The sequence below is a fragment of the Xyrauchen texanus genome, chromosome 27 (assembly GCF_025860055.1).
Source record: "Xyrauchen texanus isolate HMW12.3.18 chromosome 27, RBS_HiC_50CHRs, whole genome shotgun sequence".
In the NCBI taxonomy this organism is placed as follows: Eukaryota; Metazoa; Chordata; class Actinopteri; order Cypriniformes; family Catostomidae; genus Xyrauchen; species Xyrauchen texanus.
Genome location: NC_068302.1, coordinates 39,302,112 through 39,323,485, shown reverse-complemented (window position 1 = coordinate 39,323,485; position 21,374 = coordinate 39,302,112). Strand labels below are relative to the sequence as shown.

Here is a 21,374-nt window from a genome sequence, read left to right as displayed (position 1 = left end):
TAAAGGACAGCAAACACCCCCCAACACTCCCCCTCTCAACTTTTGGGCCAGTTGCTATGTAAAATCCCAAGCCGATTTCAATTCCAAGTCCAGCCCTGGGCCTGTGGTGAGTTGTGCGTGGATGCCGTGGAGAGCACATTTTACTATCAACTTCTTACACTAATGTTTGATAACCACAAAGTGTAACAATAGTGTCTGTCTTTGTCAAGTGTCCAGTTTTGTGACCACTGTATACACGTCACAACATTCCCACACTACGCAACATTCCAGAACTCTGCCCGTCTCGGCTCTGTGATGGCACTGAATCTCTCCGGATGAACTGGGCCTCCTGTAGTATCATTTCAATGTGCTTTGTGGACCACGGACAAGAATCACAAACACGATTTATGATCTTTGGTTTAATGGCTGTAGCACAGGGTTTGAGAGGAGATCAGATGACTTTCTTGACAGCAAGCATGTCAGGGAAAAAACGAGGAGTGCACTATTACAACAAGATGGCAGAGCGAGAGAGAGAGAGAGAGAGAGAGAGAGAGAGAGAGAGAGAGAGAGAGAGAGAGAGAGAGAGAGAGAGAGAGAGAGAGAGAGAGACCTCCAGTACTCCTGTGTCTTAATGCAGGAGAGATGCTACTTAAGTCTGATGGGAAAATGATACCGCTCAATACAGGAGGAGGGAGGGAGGAGGATGTGATGCAGAAAGAGTTCTGATGCCAGTGTTCCTGGGATGGGCAGCAAACGACTTATCCTTATATAGAAACAATCACAGATCCTTTCACAGATCTGATCATTTGAATTGACTCTGTGATCTGTGTTAACATCACTAAACAGTGATCTTTGACTGACCTGAGCTTGAAAACTCTTGAGGACAGGAGAAACCACCTCCAACACCTCCTAAAAAAAGAAACAACAGTACTAGTGTCAAAAAATGAAATTCACAAATGAGAAAAGTTTGACTTAAAACATTCAGTAAATCTAATAAAATAAATGTGAAAACACATTTTATGTTGAAAAAGGTTAAAATATATAGTGTTTAATATTTTTTAATGCAGTCAATGTCCATACAATGCAAGTGAATGGGGTCCAACACTTTGGAGCTCCAAAAAGCATATAATGGCAGCATAAAAATAATCAAGACGACTCCAGTGGTTAAATCCATATCTATAGAAGCAAGATGATATGTGTGGGTGATAAACAGATCAATATTTAAGTCATTTTTTACTATAAATCGCCACTTTCAAATAGTCCAAAGCTTCTTTTGCTTTTGGCGCTTTGCATTCTTCGTGGATATCGCCACCTACTGGGCAGGGAGAAGAATTTATAGTAAAAAAAGGACTTAAATATTGATCTTTTTCTCATCCACACCTATCATATCACTTCAGAAGACATGGATTTACCCACTGGAGTCATATGGATATGCTGCCTTTATGTGCTTTTTGGAGCTTGAAAGTTTAGGACCCTACTGACTTGCATTGTACGAAGCTACAGAGCCAAAATTTTAATCTAAAATTCTTTGTGTTCTTTCAGAAGTAAGGAAGCCATACACATCAGGGATGGTAATTTTTGGTGAACTGTTTCTTTATCTTGTTTTGAACCCTCAACACTCTGTTAAATACATGGCTACCTTCTCCATGTATACAAATCAAATGTAAAGCTAAAAGACTTAAACAAAATATGTGTTAATATGAGACTTGATAAATTCAAAGTTATATCCAATTGTTCCAGCAGGAAACCGATGGAGTGCGTACTTCAGGTAGGGAAGGAGGTATTGCCCCAAGTGAAGGAGTTCAAGTACCTCGGGGTCTTGTTCACGAGTGAGGGGACAATGGAGCGGGAGGTTGGGCGGAGAATCGGGGCAGCGGGGGCGGTATTGCACTCGCTCTATCGCACCGTTGTCACGAAAAGAGAGCTGAGCCGGAAGGCAAAGCTCTCGATCTACCGGTCAATTTTTGTTCCTACCCTCACCTATGGTCATGAAGGCTGGGTCATGACCGAAAAAACTAGGTCGCGAGTACAAGCAGCCGAAATGGGCTTCCTCAGAAGGGTGGCGGGCTTCCCCCTTAGAGATAGGGTGAGGAGCTCAGTCATCCGTGAGGAGCTCGGAGTAGAGCCGCCGCTCCTTTGCGTCGAAAAGAGTCAGTTGAGGTGGTTTGGGCATCTGGTAAGGATGCCCCCTGGCCGCCTCCCTAGGGAGATGTTTCAGGCACGTCCAGCTGGGAGGAGGCCTCGGGGAAGACCCAGGATTAGGTGGAGAGATTACATCTCCACACTGGCCTGGGAACGCCTCGGGGTCCCCTAGTCATAGCTGGTTAATGTGGCTCGGGATAGGGAAGTTTGGGGCCCCCTGCTGGAGCAGCTGCCCCCGCGACCCGACTTCGGATAAGCGGTTGAAGATGGATGGATGGATGGATCCAATTGTCAACTCCTGTCATGACTATGTAAACCACAAAAAACAGTATACGGGCAAGAAGTAACTGTTTACTAGTGGTCGACCAATATATCGCCGAGGCCGATATTCTGACTTTTTAACTATCGCATCGGCCGCTAAATTTTCCCATTTGGCCGATTTGTTTCTTGAGATTGCCGAAAATCGCCTGTTTGCATGTGAAGCGACTGAGACACGTAAACGATCAGTCACGGTTTGCTTTGTTGTTACGTGCCATCGCGTTAGTACAATAACAGGCCGTGTGCAACACAGTCTCGTTTAAACGGTCCTCATATCAGAGCCGTGCATGTCTCGTTCAAACCGATATAATAAACAAACCTCACAAAACTTGAGCAGATCCAGCATCCTGTTGAACGCTCATAAATCTTCCTCTGAACCACATATTCTAACAGTCTCTCCTCAACGGTTCCCTGTAACTTTTCTAATGATAAAAGGCAAATATCAATAAAACTTCTATTATACACCATCAGCAAATACGCAGATATCTCGTTTAAACAGATGTAATTCACCAACCTCATTGTCAGTCCATGACAATCCAAGTAGGCGATCCAGGTCGTTTAAACGGTCAGGATATTTCCGCTGCTTGCAGCACTGTATCGGCCTATCGGCCACCCTGCTCTCTGGATATCAACAACGGCCATTAAAAACCCCATAAAAAAACCCTCTGCATAAAGGATCTATGTGCATAATAACCAGACGTTAATCCACCAAGAAAAGTACTTCCACCACTAAAGGACAATTAGACAACTTTTAAGCACAACTAACACGTTTATATATTAATATATGTGCTCTCTCAAAATATGAGCTTCATATTTCTGCTATTAAACTGTCTGGAACACTTGCCCCATAGACTTCCATTGTAAGCGTCGTAGCTTGTTTGGAACCCTAAACATTACATTAAAAACAATCATAACGTCACCATTTATACAATTCGTATCGATTCACCTGTCAATCCTTTACTGACAATTCCTAATTAATTCACAGCTTAATTTGTCTTCAATTATGCGACAATGCTTAATGAAACGTACAACAACAAAGCCTAACCCATTCCAGACGTTGTTCGCTAATCTTGATGGTCTCTGATGACATTTGTGTCAAGTGCAGAGCAAACAAGAAGTTCGGCTTAGAGTCGAGAGGTCTGATGCTGGCTCGTGTTGAAGCTTCAAATGCAGCCTCAGAAAAAGGACGACTGCTAACGAGGAAAAATGTTAAAGGTCAAAGCGTGTATAATGAGGGACGCATGACAAGAATCTCTCTCGCCGTTACCTTTACCTGAAGAGGAATCAGAGGCATTGCTCGGGAATTGAAACCAGAGGGACTTGAACTTAAGGACTTTTAGAAGAAGATTTTCCTCCTGGAGAACGACTAGCTCTTAGATGTTTTGTTTGGGTTTTTTGAGAGCGGTTTGGAAGCTTAAATGCTGATGTTGGCTGATTCTGTTGGATACAGGGATGTATGTGACAAGCAAACTCAGTAAATGGCAGATACTCAGTGTTAAACTATTAGTGCTGATCCTGGAGGGGCAAATCGTTTTTATGGCTTCAATGAAAATAGTGACAGACTGATAGAAAGATCAGTAGATTTAGAGAGGCAGTTTCTCTTTCATATTGTTAAAGGGTTTATTTCGTGGTCTAGTCAGATTAGATACCGTGGCCCTTTAACAGTAGTCGCATGTGGCATGGACGGTTCAGAAACTTGACTGTGAATTGATATTTGCATATCCCCACACCAGCTGTTGGGTTTAACCATAACAGCAATTTATTCAGGGAAAAAATAGCTATTCCTGTCAATCATATTTAATGAGTAGTGGAAGAGGTGATAGGGGAGGGGCTAAGAGATGAAGGGCGGAGACATAGAAGGGGGAAAGATAAGATGGGAGGAGCTGAGAGTTGAATGGCAGAGAAAAAATAGGGGGCAAGACAAGAGAGGACAGAGCTGATCGTGGAGGAGCGGAAACAAAATAGTGGACAGGACAAGAGGGGAGGAGCTAAAAGAGAGAATAGGTGGGCAAGACAAGCTGGGAGGAGCAGAGAGTGGAAGAGCGAAGACAAATGAGGGGGCGAGACAAGATGGGAAGAGCTGAGCGTGGAGGGGAGGAGACAAAAGAGGGAGAAAAGAAAGATGGGAGGAGCTGAGAGAGGATAGGCGGGCAAAACAAGAGGGGAAGGGCTGAGAGTGGAAGGGTGGAGACAAATGAGTGGACGAAACAAGATGGGAGGAGCTAAGAGAGTAAGGGCGGAGACAAATGATGGGGCGAGACAAAATGGGAGGAACTGAGAGTGGAAGGGAGGAGACAAAGAAGGGGTGAGACAAGAGGGGAGGAGCTGATAGTGGGGGTGCGAGACAAGAGGAGAAGAGCTGATAGTGGAGGGGCGGAGACAAAAAAGGGGGGAAGACAAGATTGGAGGAGCTGAGAGTTGGCAAAATAGGGGCAAAACAAGAGGGGAAGAGCTGATTGTGGAGGGCGGAATCAAAAGAGGGGGCGGGGCACAAGGGGAGGAGCTCAGAGGATAGGCATGCGAGACAAGATGGAAGGAGCTGAGAGTGGAGGAGCAAAGACAAATGAGGGGGTGAGAATAGATGGGAAGAGCTGAAAGTAGAAGGGCAGAGACAAAAGAGGGCAAGACAAGAGGAGAGGGGCTGAGAGTTGGGGGGGGGCGAGACAAGAGAAGAAGAGCTGAGAGTGGAGGGGCAAGGCAAAAGAGGGGGAGAGACAAGATGGGAGGAGCTTAGAGTGGAAGAGACAAGAGAAGAGAGGCAAAATGAGGGGAGGAGCAAAGACAATAGGGGCGTGACAGGGAAGTTGTGTCAAAGTGGGGCAGAGACCAAAATAATTTGCAGAAACAAAACTTTTTTCCCTCTTGGTTAAGGTCAAGAACGGCATGCAACTGGTTAATTGAATAAAAAAATGAACTTAGAAATGGTGGGACCAATTTGTCTCGCACTTACCTCTGGGACATTTTTCTTGAATTCACGGCTCAGCTCCACCAGGTGTTTATGGCAGTCCTCGCTCTCTTCCTGTCGGCCTGCAAGTTGTGCCGCCACTGAATTTAGCTCCCTCTACAGAGGACGAGACAGAGACAAAGAGAAAGAGAGAGAGAGCTTTAGAAATGCCTACCAACACTCACATATTGCACACAACTTGGTACATACATAAATAAATATACACTGCTGAATATTAACCGTGTAATCCGTCATAATGTGATAAAATATGACTGCTTACTGTAAGCTCAGCCCCATTAATAATTAAACCAAAATAAATCCAATGCCTACAGTAACAGAAGGCCTTTTAGATAATCAGAATCCAAAATAATCAATACCTCTGCAACAGTAATGGGAGAGAGAGAGAGAGAGAGAGAGAGAGAGAGAGTGAGCGAGCAAATAGCCCATGCAGAGATAAACAACCATGAACTCTGAATATTCACCAATATCCAGTATCTTACAGAAGACTGCAATAGTGTCAAAAACACAAACAATTAGGAGAAACTGGCACTAAAAATTACCAAAAGTACCATAGTACTTCAAGGTATTTTTTATGTAGTTTTATTTTTTTGTACATGGTTCTACAACACGGTTCTATGGTAATGCCATATTTATTTAGTGAAGATCCCTGGTATAACATGCTTTTCTTAGACATGCTGCCATTGTAATACTATGTTTTATTTTTTTAGACATGGTACCATGGTAATACCATGTTTATTTAGACAAATATACAGATAATACTATATTTTTTTACATAAACCATGTTTTTATTTTTTACATACTGTGGTAAGTTATTTTTTTAATTTTTTTGAATACCATGTTATTGGACAATGTTTCACGGTAATACCATGTTATTGGACAATGTTTCACGGTAATACCATGTTATTGGACAATGTGCCACGCACGGTAATACCATGTTATTGGACAATGTGCCACGGTATTACCATGTTATTGGACAATATCATGGAATTACCATGTTAATGGACAATGTGCCACGGTATTACCATGTTATTGGACAATATCATGGAATTACCATGTTAATGGACAATGTTCCATGGTAATACCATGTTATTGCACAATATCATGGTATTACCATGTTAACTGACAATGTGCCATGGTAATACCATGTTATTGGACAATGTTCCATGGTAATACCATGTTACTGGACAATGTGCCATGGTAATACCATGTTATTGGACAATGTTCCATGGTAATACCATGTTATTGGACAATGTTCCATGGTAATACCATGTTATTGGACAATGTGCCATGGTAATAACATGTTATTGGACAATGTGCCATGGTAATACCATGTTATTGGACAATGTTCCACGGTAATACCATGTTATTGGACAATGTGCCATGGTAATACCATGTTAATGGACAATGTGCCATGGTAATACCATGTTATTGGACAATGTTCCACGGTAATACCATGTTATTGCACAATATCCATGGTAATACCATGTTAACTGGACAATGTGCCATGGTAATACCATGTTATTGGACAATGTTCCATGGTAATACCATGTTAATGGACAATGTGCCATGGTAATACCATGTTATTGGACAATGTTCCATGGTAATACCATGTTATTGGACAATATGCCATGGTAATACCATGTTAATGGACAATGTGCCACGGTAATACCATGTTATTGGACAATGTTCCATGGTAATACCATGTTAATTGACAATGTGCCATGGTAATACCATGTTTTTTAGACATGGTACCCTGGTAGCACCATAATATTTAGAACATATATCATGGTAAAACCATGGTACTCTTTGAAACATGGAAACCATGTCAACGCCATAGTAAATTAAAGGGGTCATGACATGAAGAATACCATTTCCATTGATCTTTTGACATATAAGAGCTTATTGTACTACATAAATATACAGTATGTGTTCCTTTTTTGACGTTCAAGTTCACAATACCCCTAATACAGCATCTGTCCAATCAAATATCAATGATCAATTTTATGTTTTCCATATTCCTGGTCATGTTTCATCATTTCTGTTTCCTGTTTCCTTTCTGTCAAAGGCCTTTCTATTCAAACTAAAACTAAAAAAAGTGTTGGGAGGGAGCGTTTCAATTACTGCACTAAATTCATGTATGATGTCAAATTAAACATAGTGTTTTAATTAATCTGTACTCTTACTTAAAGGCAATTTATAAAATTATCTAATGGAAGAGAAAAAATTCCTGAGGACAAAAGCTGTAACGTAGCCCCAGATTTAAGACACGGCTTTCTGCACTGCTGCTTGGATGGTTTTCAAACCTTTCGTTTTGTTTACTGGAGCCTAAAAGTGTGGATGGTCATGATTTGGGACAGTCAGTTTGATCTTCCTGGACACTTTCTTCTAAATCAGTCATATGGGCTTGTAATGACATGAGGGTAATAAATGATGACATAAGTATGCTATATATTGTACACTATATTGTGTGCTAAACAGCATGGCCTTAATTCTAAACAAAAATATAGGACTGTTTTTGGAATTAAAGATGTCCTGTATTTTTTCCTGCTATTGTTCTTATTTATATCCATTGTTAATCATTCTGTACTTTAGTTACTTGAATCCTGAAGTATACTGTGTACAACATTTTTAAGTGGCTTTAGTGCAATTACAAAAGCTTAACGTGTATATTAAGTAAGGAATAATTGACGACGGACCGTTGAATTGTTGAAAAATTATTATTCAATTATTATAATTAGTCAACTATTCCGCTTATACAATGGTTACCCCACCTTAAGACACCGTTCATGATTTATCTCGAGATGTTTTCTGGTTTTCATCCCTAAAACGCTCTTGTGATTGAAACTACTTTCTTCCACCACGGATTCAGCGTCTTGCTTTAATACAGTCAGAGCCTTCGTTGCTAGTTCTGAAACGTCACTTTAGAACTAGCAATGGATGATAGCGAAGCTTGTCCTGCAGGTTGTGCTTTTTGTGCTTTGTGCGTGCGGGTGGGAGCGGTAGTGTAGCGGTTAACGCGCTGCGCTACGAACCTGGCGACCCGAGTTCGATTCCCGCTCATGGCCAACACCAGTGACGATTATCTGAACCGGTCCCGGGCCTCCCCTAGGTCAACTCAGCCTAAAATGAGTACCTGGTGCGGTGTGTAAAACATCGCCACTGGGGAGACAAAGGTGGTCGGGCGTGGTGCAGGCCACCCACCCCCTTGTGTACCGTTCTGGCCTTCATAGGTGCTCGCTAACAGCACTTGCCCCTACAGTCTGTTAAGGCTAAATGGGGGATCTTTGTCCTTGTGTGTGTGTGTGCATGTTTGTTTTTGAGTGATTGAAAGATCGCTTCTGGGATTACCTTTTTTGTTACAGCTCTCGTCAGAAGTAACATCGCTTCAAGATGCAAATTTAAGCACCATTTTTATACATAGCTTTTCAGATGTTATCCTTAACCATTTTGTTGTCCGTTCTACATAACGCAAAGGCCCATTTTAGCTTATCGTGGCCCATTCGGCCCGTTTTGCAGCCGACCCACTGGCCCGCTCGGTTCTACCGATGGCCAGTTCACCCCTGATCAGCCCCAAAGTACGTCAGCCCACCGGCAAAATGCCCGGTATGCCAGATGACCAGTCCAGCCCTGATCATGGGCAGTGTATTTCTTTACCAGGAATTCTGCCTTTACACATTAATTTTAAAAAAGCTGATATAATGTGCACCTACAGTATGATGTTATTAGAAGCATATACCACTGATTAAGAACCTCAGAGCTCACAGTAGGTCTGTCTTTAATGGTTAATAAGTTATTATTAATAAATTTGATGCATTTTTTAAATAAAAATGCATGGGATTTTTTACAGACAGTTGTGCTTAATATAGATGCTTGCCTTAAAAAAACAACCCTAATTACCTTAGTAAGCACCCGTAAAAAAAACTTAACTGTCAAGACGGCACTTGTAGAAACATGTGCTTAAGTTTTAGCAACACTAACAATCCCTGGTATATAAAGGAACGCTGGCATTTAGTTTTGACATCCGATGCATCACAAGCAGCATCTTTGCTCCCTGCATCTTCTACCGAGAAAAGCTAACAGCAGGAGTTCAAAATAAGCCAGCCTTCTCTCACCTTTATAGAACAAATCCAGCTCACTTTCCATTGTTTTGTTGTTGTCATGAGACACTCGTGATGCAACAGCAGCATTTACCAAAAACACCTTTCTTCCTCACTTCTCTGCTAGCCATGATGCTATGGGGCTCTGAGCCACCCGTTAATGCAAGTGTGCTCAGCGGGTGATGATCCACGTTAGTCAACGTCTTTCCAACCAGGACAATTACAGTACACGTAAGAAGCATGAACTGCAGTCTGACACAAGCGGTTCAAACTAGCTTTGGAAAACCTGGTAAATACCACTTATGGATTTCAAGACACCTAAAGAAAAAAAAGTATTATAAAACTAACGTGCACCTTTTAAAGTGGCATTGTCTCACTCACACATGAGCCACATTGGCATATACCACTCAAAAATGGTTTAAGTGGAGTTTCCTGCTTGTTTCTTATCTTTTAAAACGATGGAAAGTGTTTCCGTAGTGCACTGATTCAGGTTTGGAACGACATGACGGTAGCCTATTTTTGGGTGAACTTTCCCTTTAAATCGGACCCAAGTCCCCAAAAAAACCCACAGAAAACATCACTATTGAACAATATTAAAAAGAAGCCACATTTGTGAGACAAAAGAAGACATCTTCAGTCAAATTGACGACGTTTTAAGGGTTTGGAAATAAGGCAATCAGAGCATATGGGCAGCCGGGTCAATATTGAGCCACTGTCATTACACCCATGCCAGTCAAACATCCGTCTGTAACTGACGAGTATCTCTCTGGGAAACTCTGGCGATGTCGCGTGGGGCGGGACAAACATATTAGGGGTGGAGCTATAGTAAACCAACCCTGCTGAGGCCAACATCCGTCATCCAGGACGATACAGCGAGGAAAATTGACTGGCTGAGGCGTTAACATGCACGTGCTGTGGAGCAGTTGAACTTGACATTGAATCAAACGTGTCTGTGAGGGAATGAGATATATAAAACACCAAAAATAAAACAACTAATTAGTAGTTCACTAAAACTAATTTGAAAGTCTGCCATCATAAAACAAATGGAGGACCATAAATTACAATGCATACTGTAAATATACTGTTGGAACACAAGGAAATAACCTTCAGATTCACTCTAGAGCTCCCAAAAAAATCTTTACCATCGATTACCACAGAATCTATGGCACCCCTCGCTGATTACAGCAGAGAAAGAGGAAGTTGACAAGCGGGAAAAGCAGACAGTTTCTCATCCAGTGAAGCGGAGTGTTTGGACCAGCAAAAATGAACTGAAAAAAGTAGGTGGTTACCACAAAAAAAAACAATAAAGGAAAAAAATGCATATGGAGGTATTATTTTTCTTTTTGTATCCCATCTAATTGCAATCATAGGCAGATGTCTGTGTGTGACAGCATCAGCAGAATTGCTGCTGAGAGCACAGAATCTTTGTCTAAAAATAATCAGACGTTCTGGGCTCGGCTGTTTGTTATAATGGTAATCGATGCTGCAGGCTTTGAATTCCATCAATTTATAGATCCACTCTGTTCTGCCTGGTGATTGTGCTGCCTCTAAACCCCTGCACACACACACACACACACACACACACACACACACACACACACACACACACACACGGTTCACAAAGACAGGGGCCATTACCTATGCATGTAGATACAGTATGCAACCCTGCATGCAGGTTTTACCAAGAAAAAAAAAAGATATCTACAAAACATTGACATGTTGAGGAAATGCACAAATATAAACACTGAAAAATACAATGTAACAGACACAACAAGCAAAAAGGTTCACACAGATGTGCATATTAAACAAACAAAATATTAAAACAATTATCAATGCATGCATACTTTATGCAGTTACGCATACATGTTATACAAAAAACTAAGATATCTGCAAAACATTGACCTACTGCGTGTATTTACATTTGCATGCAGAAATGCAACCTTGCATGCACGTATTTAAAAAAAGACATCTACAGAACTGTTTACCTATGCATGAAGATATGCAATTGCACATGCATGTTAAAATATATATTAGACCATTTAATTATGAATGCAGATATTCAACAATGCATGCATGCACATTATACAAAAAAATGAATAAAATAAACGATTAACCTATGAATGCACAAATGCAATTATGCATACATGTTATACAGAGAAAATGATATCTACAGGTTAATTTACATGCAGCCTTGCATGCATGTTATAGAAACAAACTCTATCTCCAGAACATCACACAAATATAAACATCAGTGTAGAAAGGGAATGGCCCATGAATGATGCAACACAAAAGGTTCACACACTTCAGGGTCATTACTGATGCATGCATGATATGCAATTATGCATGCATGCTATGCAAAAACTATTGTTTAAAGAACCATTTAACTATGCATGCAGATATGCAACCTTGCATGTACTAATACAAAAATGTATATTTAAAGGAACATTGACCTATGGATGCGGATATGCAACGTTGCATGCACATTATAAAAAAGCATATATTTCTACAAAGCATTAACACGCAAACATAAACATTAATGGCCCATGCACCACGCATCAACACAAAAGGTTCACACAGGTGAGAGTCATTATTTATATATTGCATTTACTGGATGCAACCTGGATGCATGCTATGCAAAAAAAGGTAACTACAGGAGCATTAGGCCTACCTTTGCATGCAGATATGCAACCCTAAAACAAAATGATGATATCTACAGAACATTGGCACATAGAAACACAAATATAAACATAATAACAGTAAGAGAATGGTCCAACCATGCACCTTGCACCCACGCATCCAACATGCACACACACAATGGTCACAGTGAGGAGCAGGAGAAGGGCTAGATAAGTGCAGTTTCTTTTCATACGTTTTCTTATCTCTGCTGTTTGTAAGGCAGAAGATTTGTCCTTAGCTGTTTCAGATTAGTGCCGCTTCTCAGACGCCACATTCGAGAGGAGAGATCGATCATTGAATCAAATCAACACAATCAATACGGCCCATCGCTGGAGTCTAGTCTGGCCCCCGCATTAATACTGGCACCAACCCCACCCTCTCAAACCCCCCCGACACCGGAAAAAAAACAACAGCACGCACTTTTTTTTTTTTCCTTTTGGGAGAGATCCAGGATTGGGCAGTTTCTGGCTAGTGTCCATGGCAGAGATGTAAGATGATCCGTTATCTACTCTGACTTAGAGAGGAAAGTGGTTTGCTGGACGGGCACGGAGCTGGCGTGCACGTGAGGTTGCATGCAATGGGGCGACTGGGTTGTTTATTTAGCAGTAGTAAAGAAATCAGGCCAGGACAAAATCGTAAGATTCTGTGAAATGGATAAAACATGATTACATGTTTAACAGACCTGAGAGTACAACATTGTAATTGATAGCTGAACGCATAATCAAACGAACAAGCAAGGGGCGAAGGATGTGTAAAACTTTGAGAATGATACACGTTCCAATTCAGCAGATGCAGACTAAAAGATGAATTACGTCTCCTGCTTCTCAGATGTTCTTCTAAGAATATTTGAGCTCTGTAGGTCCATACAATGCAAGTGAATGGGTGCCAACATTTTGATGATCCAAAATGCAAATAGAGGCATCATTTAAGTAATCCACACGACTCCAGTTGTTAAATGCAGGGCTGGACTGGGAAGAGAAATCGGCCCAGGATTTCACGTAGCAACTGCCCCAAAAGGTGTTTAGCCGCATATTGCTGTGCCATTTTGTGGTCAGTTCTGCATAACGCGCCGGCTCATTTTAGCTTATCGTGCTTATATTGTGCATTTTAGATTATCACACTTAGCTTATAGTTAAATAAAGTCAATACATTCTCCTCTCTGCCCAGTAGGTGGCGATATGCAAGTAGAAAACAAATAGCCAAAAACAAAAGAAGAAGAATGTGAAAGTGAAAGTGGAGATTAATAGTAAAAAAGGACTTGCATATTGATGTTTCTTACCCACACCTATCTTATCGCTTCCACTGGAGTCTTATGGATTACTTTTATGCTGCCTTTATGTGCTTTTTGGACCCTCAAAAGGTCTGTTCACCATTCACTTGCATTGTAAGGACCTAAAGAGCTGAAATATTCTTCTAAAATGATTTGTGTCCAGCAGAGGACAGAAAGTCATACACATCTGGGATGGCATGAGGGTGAGTAAATGATGGGAGAATTTTCATTTTTGGGTGAACTGTCCCTTTAAGAACATTTAGGTCCTTGAGCAATTAAAGAGTAACCTGATCAATTACATTTATAGATCAAATTATATATCCCCATTCCTAAATCCTGGATTGCAAATCATTTGTAATTATTGGTAAAATCAAAATCTGATTAATAGTGATGCAACTACGAGATTCCTTTCTGAAATATAAAAAGTGTGCAACATGCACAACATACAACACAGAATTTAAACGAAATTTGTTACGGTATGTGAGTTTAGCAGTCACCATCTCAGAATATCACATTTAGACACCTTTCTAAACCTGCCAGCAGAGTCTATGAAATGATCCTGTATAATTAATCCCCAGTCAGTCAGTTTGCTGGTCTCTTCACAGACAACACGACAGCTCTTAAACTGAGAGTCAGAGACACGCGAGCGTTACAATGATCGGGAAGGTGTGACTCACTTCGTCAAGAATTAGCTGTCACGCTGCACTTCATTTAAGAGTTTTAGCACCTAGTGCTGCAACCCGTCATCACCTTGTCTGAAGCACACAGGTTCTGTTCCGAAAGGTTTCATCTGGAAAGTTTTGAAAAGTAATACAGGAAGTTCTGATGTGTTTTGGACTAAAACCCCTCAGACATCAATGAGAGGGGTCTAAACCAAAGTAGCAGGAGATTCATGTTTTTGACTTGGTTAATAGTCGTTGTTCAGTCTTAAAGGGACAGTTCACCCAAAAATGAAAACTCTCATCATTTACTCACCCTCATGTCATCCCAGATGTGTGTGACTTACTTTTTTCTGCAGAACACAAACTAAGATTTTTAGAAGAAATGTTGGTCCTTTCAATGCATGTGATGTGAAAGTGAAAGTGGAGATTTACAGCAAAAAATGACTTAAATATTGATCTGTTGCACACCCACACCTATCATATCACATTTGAAGATATGGATTTAACCACTGGAGTCTTATGGGTTACTTTTATACTGCTTTCTGGACCTTCAGATTTCTGGCCACCATTATCTTGCTTTGAAAGGGCCAACAGAGATAAGATTTTCTTCTAAAAATCTTAAATTGTGTTCTGCAGAAGAAAGAAAGTCATACACATCTGGGATGGCATTGAGGATGAGTAAATGAGGAGTATTTAAAGTTTTGGGTGAACTGTCCCTTTAAGTTACGTTCACACTGCGTGCTGAAGTGCACTCAAACCATGGCCGTATCATTTAATATTAAATCTTATTTTGTATTTAAATCAAATTAGAAGAACTTCCAATCTCAAATGTGTGCATTAGCATTAAAATGTTTTTTATTTTTTTATTTTACTAGTATTGCAACATTTAAAGGCATAGTTCACTTAAAAATGATGTAGATGTTACGCAATATGTCGCAGTCATCATTCACTTTTATTTCATAAACCATCCCTATATGTACTCATGCACAAAAAATGTATTTAATAAACAAGTATATTACCATTGGTTTACTATTAATAGAATACTAATATTTTGCTTTTGTGCTTTTTTCTCTCAAGTTCGTTCCTCAAATCAAACAGGTATTTAAACTAACTATTTGTATCCTTTTTATGCATCCATTCCTTAAACTTTTCTTTGTCCAAGTCATTTCCAAATAGTCTCCCAAAACTGCTTGCCACAAACGTACGTCTAAATGAATGTCCAAATGAGTGCATATTATTTATCATCATCATAATGGCTTATTGTTCTTTTAACACTCCACTATGTGGTTACAATCAAGCTACCCATTATCTCTCACCGCCATGACTTGTGGTCGTGCATTTACTGGCATGAAGTTTAAAAATGATAAAATAACTGGACTGGATGAAACCTTATAAGAGATTTCGTAAGAGTAATGGACGCTCTGTTTGTGACTGCAGATGAACTGTCAAGAACGCAAAAACTTTGCCTCGGAGTTTTAATGCTGTATGGATAAAACAAAGCGCAAACGTCTTGGTGAAATGTATTGTAGTGCAAATATAACCGTGTTAATATCAATTGGGGCCAGTGACTTGACAATCCATAACAAACAGCTCCAAATCAGTCGGAGAACAAGTTTACCGCCATGAATAAAGAGAAAAAACAGATACACTGGCCCACTTTCTGTAAGAAATCGACAGCGGTGGGGGTGAAAAATGGCAAGCAGTGGATAACATAGATAACCTGCCATTGTTTATTCTCTCTTTAGAAACGTCAATCTGTTTGTATCTCAGGTGAGCTCCTTTTCCTGTTGTTCGCATTATTTCTCTTCCTCTCGCGACGTTCCCCTGTTGACTGCGCGGTAAGATCAAAGCCAAGCTGCTGCGAGAACGTGAATATTTCAGGTGAGCCGAGCGGCTGTGTTTCACACCACCTGCGTGACACCGAACCCGGTCCAACCCCTTGCAATTACCAGATCTCCGGAGGGCCCCTGAGAGCCCGGCGACATCAGTCAGGGCCACCTGTCAGAGTGAAAAACTCTTTTACTCCTACCCACATGTGCGACAGAAGCAGCTATTTCTCATTGGAGACAAAAATAAATGTATCTAGAGCGGCGTGATTGGGAATATGGCCCACGGCAGAGAGGTACAGTTAAAACAAAGATGATTAAAAGGAAACCTGCAAGGTTGCAGAACTGTGAGAACATCGAAATAACACGAGAATCTCTTGAGAAACACTTCAACTTATTTTGCACCAAGAAATAGTTTAATAAGGCTTCTCACCAAACATTAGTTCAAATGAACAAGCACTTATTAATCTCGGTTAATGTTAATTTCAACATCTACTACAATTACATTCCCATTAGTTATTGCATTATGAACAAACACAAACTAACAATGAACAATTGTATTACCAGAAATTAACATTAACCAAGATTAATACATGCTGCAAAAAATCATTGATAGTTACTTTGATAGATAATACATTTCCTAACATTAACATATAGAAACTTATTGTAAATTATTATCGTATACAATAAAAAACACCAAAAAGCAACGCAAAAGCTGCTTAAAATAAAGTTGAGTCGAGAGAAATTATTTTATGAGCAACTCCTGAAACTAACTCCAGAAAAAGTACCAATAAAAAAGGTCAAATCCTGATTTTTAATGCTATTTTATTGTATTATTGCACGGTTACTCACCTCAAGTCTCAGTTGCCTCCGCTTCTGAGACCGTCAATCCGCGCATCTTATCATGGGACTCGTTGTGCATGACAGCGCGGAGACTCACAGCATGTGGAGGGTCATGCTACTCTCCGTGATCCACACACAACTCACCACACGCCCCATGGAGAGTGAGAACCACTAATCGTGACCACAAGGAGGTTACCCCATGTGACTCTAACCTCCCTAGCAACTGCGCCAATTTGGTTGCTAAGGAGACCTGACTGGAGTCACTCAGCATGCCCTGGATTCAAACTCACAACTCCATGGGTGATAGTCAGCGTCAATACTCGCTGAGCTACCCAGGCCCCTATTTATACGCTTATTAAAATGTGTTAAATAAAACTTAACGTAAAACTTAAAGCAAAGTTGCTGTCTATACGTTTTAGGCCAGTTGGCACCGTTAGGGTTTTTCTTTTTCAAAGTGGTGCTGCAAAATCAGGATAAGAATGTACATAACAAATACATCAGTTGGAGACGGCGCGAGAGGTAAACGTTGGACCGAGTGTGCTATGGAGGACGATCACATGTTCACATTTATTTTACTCTACTTAAGCACAGGAAAGACACGCGTCACAAAAAGGAGAGCAAAGAGAAAAAGGAGAGAGGTTTACTATTATATGCTGAGGAGTTGTGTTTGCCACCGGACATGAACGCAGAGAAAGGTCAAAGTTCCCAGACTAGCTATAAATATTATATGAGTAATAAATTGACTTATACAACAGTTAGTTCTGGCATTAAAAGAGTGCTGATAAAGGAGTCATATCAGAACTAGGGATGCTTTACTGTTTGTATCACTCCGCATGTGGCGCTCAAAACTGAAGTGTAAGAGCAGTGCACATGTGGATATTTTGATAATCCCTGTGACATTAAAGATTCCCGTCAGCAGGTGGTGACAAAATACCTTCATTTAAGAGCTTACGAGCCAGTTGAGTTGAGGTTGAGAAAGACTGCGTTGTTAGTCAGTGCGCAAGTTTCATTGACGTCATCAGCTTGTCTCTCACTCGATCGATCAGATTAAAACTAACATCTTCAGAATAATATTTACATTTATGCATTTGGCAGACGCTTTTATCCAAAGCGACTTACAGTGCACAGGGACAATCCCCCCGGAGCAACCTGGAGTTAAGTGCCTTGCTCAAAGACACAATGGTGGTGGCCGTGGGGCTCAAACCAGCAACCTTCTGATTACCAGTTATGTTCTTTAGAACACTACGCCACCACCACTCTGAGAATAAAACTTCTGAATGTTTTATCTCCGACAACAAAACACTTGAATGTGACTGAAATACTCATAGGATAATTTGGATAGCACATCCAATAGGCAGCATAACTCCATGATCGCTCGGAAATAGCAGGAATTACTATCACACTACAGCTGAGGAATAGAGTTAAACTGACAGCTTCAGCATTACTGTTCATCACAGCTTGTGGGTTGCGACAGACGCAGGTAATCACATGTTCAGTCTCTCTCTCTCTCTCTCTCTCTCTCTCTCACACACACACACACACACACACACACATGCACACACACACACACACACACATACACACGTTACTAGTTCTAAAGTGATGCTACTGAATTTGTAACAAAGTTTTGCATGCATCTTTCAAATTACCAATGGCAGATCCAGAATCTGTGGAGTAAGAAAGTAGTTCCACACAAAAAAAGTTTTTTGTTTTTTGGGACAGTCCTTAGTTTTTCCTCAGTTATTTATTTACTTGTTTGGCGAACTGTTGTATAATAGCAACAACCCACTCGCAAACGTGCCATTTTGTCCATATATCAGAATGGCTGTGATTACCTGCAGCACGTGGCCGAATCATAGCTGTGCCGATAGACGGCCATAACAGAACTCTTGTGAAATTTCTTTAATATTACATATGTTTTAATAAGCTAGCTAGCATGATCTACCTCCCTGATGATAAAAAACAGTTTAGAAAAACAATGTTATACTAGTTAAACCGTCATCATAATACCGTGAAGATACTGTCCACTAAACAAACACTATTTAGCGTAACCCAAATATTAGAGAACTTGGCCAGCTACCTAGAAACAATTGAGTTAACTTGGCATTGGCAAATTGACAATCGTTAATCAGCACTCACTGAAACCATTCCACCAGTACGGTTGAGCACAGTTAGCTAACCGTGCCGAGAAATCCGGACTGTAATTGTTCCGTTCCTCATGCTCAAAATCCTTCAGCCTGATGGTGGGTTTTTGAACGCAGCAAAAGACAAAGAGCGCAAAAGTCCTACCCTGGATCTAATGTAAGCTAAGCCTGTGTGTGTGTGTGTGTGAGTGTGTGTGTGTGTGTGTAAACCAGTTCAATGCTTGAGCGGTCCTGTCTTTTCCCACAGCCAATAAAAACTCCTCCTCAGGAGTCCACACCGATCCGAACAGCACTATTCAACAGTCGCACATGGCAGCTGCTGCGAGAGTTTGGAGACAGAGATTGTGTGTGTTTGTGTCTGTTTGTGTATATGTGCTGTTGGATGATGAGCACAAGGTGTGTGTGAGGGGGTTCAACGCAGCCCGTTTCAAACCTCGTCTCTTAAAACAGCAGTAAAGCCCTTGCAGCAAATTCAGTACATTCCTCGGTGTCAGAGCGGCCAACACACATTAGCCGTTTACATGGGAGGAAACACAATCTATTTGATGCTACGCTGCCCACATGTCTAAAGCCTTCCCTTCAAACACCAGCAATTCACACTTTTGACTCTCATCTCATATTCTGAGCAGGTAGGCAGAGAAGCACACTTCATATACTCGCAAAATCACTGTTTAAAGAGGAATCCGGCAGTACATGCAGAGCAGAACCTCACATTTGTTTGTATTTACTCCATTTTTGAGTGGTTCCTCTACTTTATGCATGCAAATATCAGGCAAGCCAAAGGTGCAATCACTCTTCATATATATGTAAATACATTAGATTTTCTCTCTGTTGGTTGTAACTTTGTCCTGCGACTGAGACAGGGGGATGAATGTGACAATTGATTGGTTGTAGAGGCGCCTGGTCAGTGATCCCAAGGTAAATGTCACTTCGCTCATAATACCACACAAACAACATGTCGAACTGTTCCATGATAGAGGAGTGACCTCGCGAAAGATCGTTCAGCGATGGAGAGGGATTCTCTTCTATCACTATTCACCAACATCAACATATTGAGCGTGAATCTGAAGGACTTTGATTGGTCAATTACAGATGAACCGCAATCGAATAGATGTGTGGAGAATCTTGCAGTAGAGAGAGATCTGAATGTGTTGTAGTGCCTTATAACAACTGAAAAAGGAAAAGACAAAGGCTATGTTCAGAATGGTGTACTTGTGTTTTTCCATATCATATCAACCAACATGAATGATGATGCAAGCCGAAATATGAAATGTCATGGATTATGGGCCCGTAATGAAACTCCAGAACTTCTGAAGTGCAACAGGTGTTGCTTATCCTCAAAAACAATTAAGGAGCAGTGGTAGCTTGGTGGTCAAGGCTGTGGGTTGCTGACCTGAAGGTTAGGGGTTCAAGCAAAAATTAAAAGGATATTAAGATACCTTTAACACTTCTGCAGTTATAGGCAATCAAACTTTGGACTCACGCCATTGGCATATAATGCAACAAGGGGTGCTGAAGTCAACTGATTTGAGAGATATACCTGATATGATGCTGCTAATTTAATATTTTGGATTTCATCATCATTTGTTTATCTGTCACCAGTAAAAAAAAATGAAATAAAAACCATTTAAAAAAATTGAGCCACTGTGACACTAGCAAACTACTTACACAATTCTAGCAGTGTGTACATACATATACAGTAAGCAAATTTTCCATATACTTGGAATACCCAGATTACCTACTATATTTTCCAAAATGTGCATATACAACCAGAACAGACTGTCAAAAAAGTGGCATTTTGGGGGCCGTGGTAGCTCAGCGAGTGAAGACGCTGACTATCACCTCGGAAGTCACGAGTTCGAATTCAGGGTGTGCTGAGTGAGTCCAGCCAGGTCTCCTAAGCAACCAAATTGGCCCGGTTGCTAGGGAGGGTAGAGTCACATGGGGTAACCTCCTCGTGGTTCTCGCTCTCGGTGGTGAGTTGTGCGTGGATGCCGCGGAGAATAGCGTGAAGCCTCCACACGTGCTACGTCTCCGCGGTAATCCGCTCAACAAGCCATGGGCCATGGGATAAGATTTGCGGATTGACGGTCTCAGACGCGGAGGCAACTAAGATTCATACTCCGCCACCACGAGGACTTAGAGCGCATTGGGAATTCAAATTGGGAAAAAATGTAATAAAAGTGACATTTTGACTAGGGCTGTCGACTTAACGCTTTAATTTAGCGTTTATTAATCAAAGAAAATTACGCAATTATTAATCATGCCCCCTGACGTGTACGTAAATTCTGTAATAAAAGTACGTATTTTTCTACCAAGTGGGTGGAGAGATCTTTCAATGTTCATTACGTACGCAGACGTTTGTAGAGGTGATGTCAGCAAGCAAAATCACATACTTTTTCAAGCTTGAAGTACATCGGTTTTTGCGAGCTGCGTGAAGAGGTGGGTGCTG

The 21,374-nt window shown here is 41.0% G+C and overlaps 1 protein-coding gene across 1 annotated transcript in view; it reads right to left on the bottom strand.

The window, feature by feature from the left end:
* The window catches only part of cux2b (cut-like homeobox 2b), a 195,954-nt gene that overhangs the window by 107,931 nt on the left and 66,649 nt on the right, over positions 1–21,374 (bottom strand). Inside the window, exons 2-3 of the mRNA XM_052094874.1 lie at positions 5,390–5,500; positions 841–888 (exon numbers count right to left, since the gene is read on the bottom strand). Coding sequence (XP_051950834.1) covers positions 841–888; positions 5,390–5,500 — 159 coding nt within the window. The remainder of the gene's footprint in view (positions 1–840; positions 889–5,389; positions 5,501–21,374) is intronic.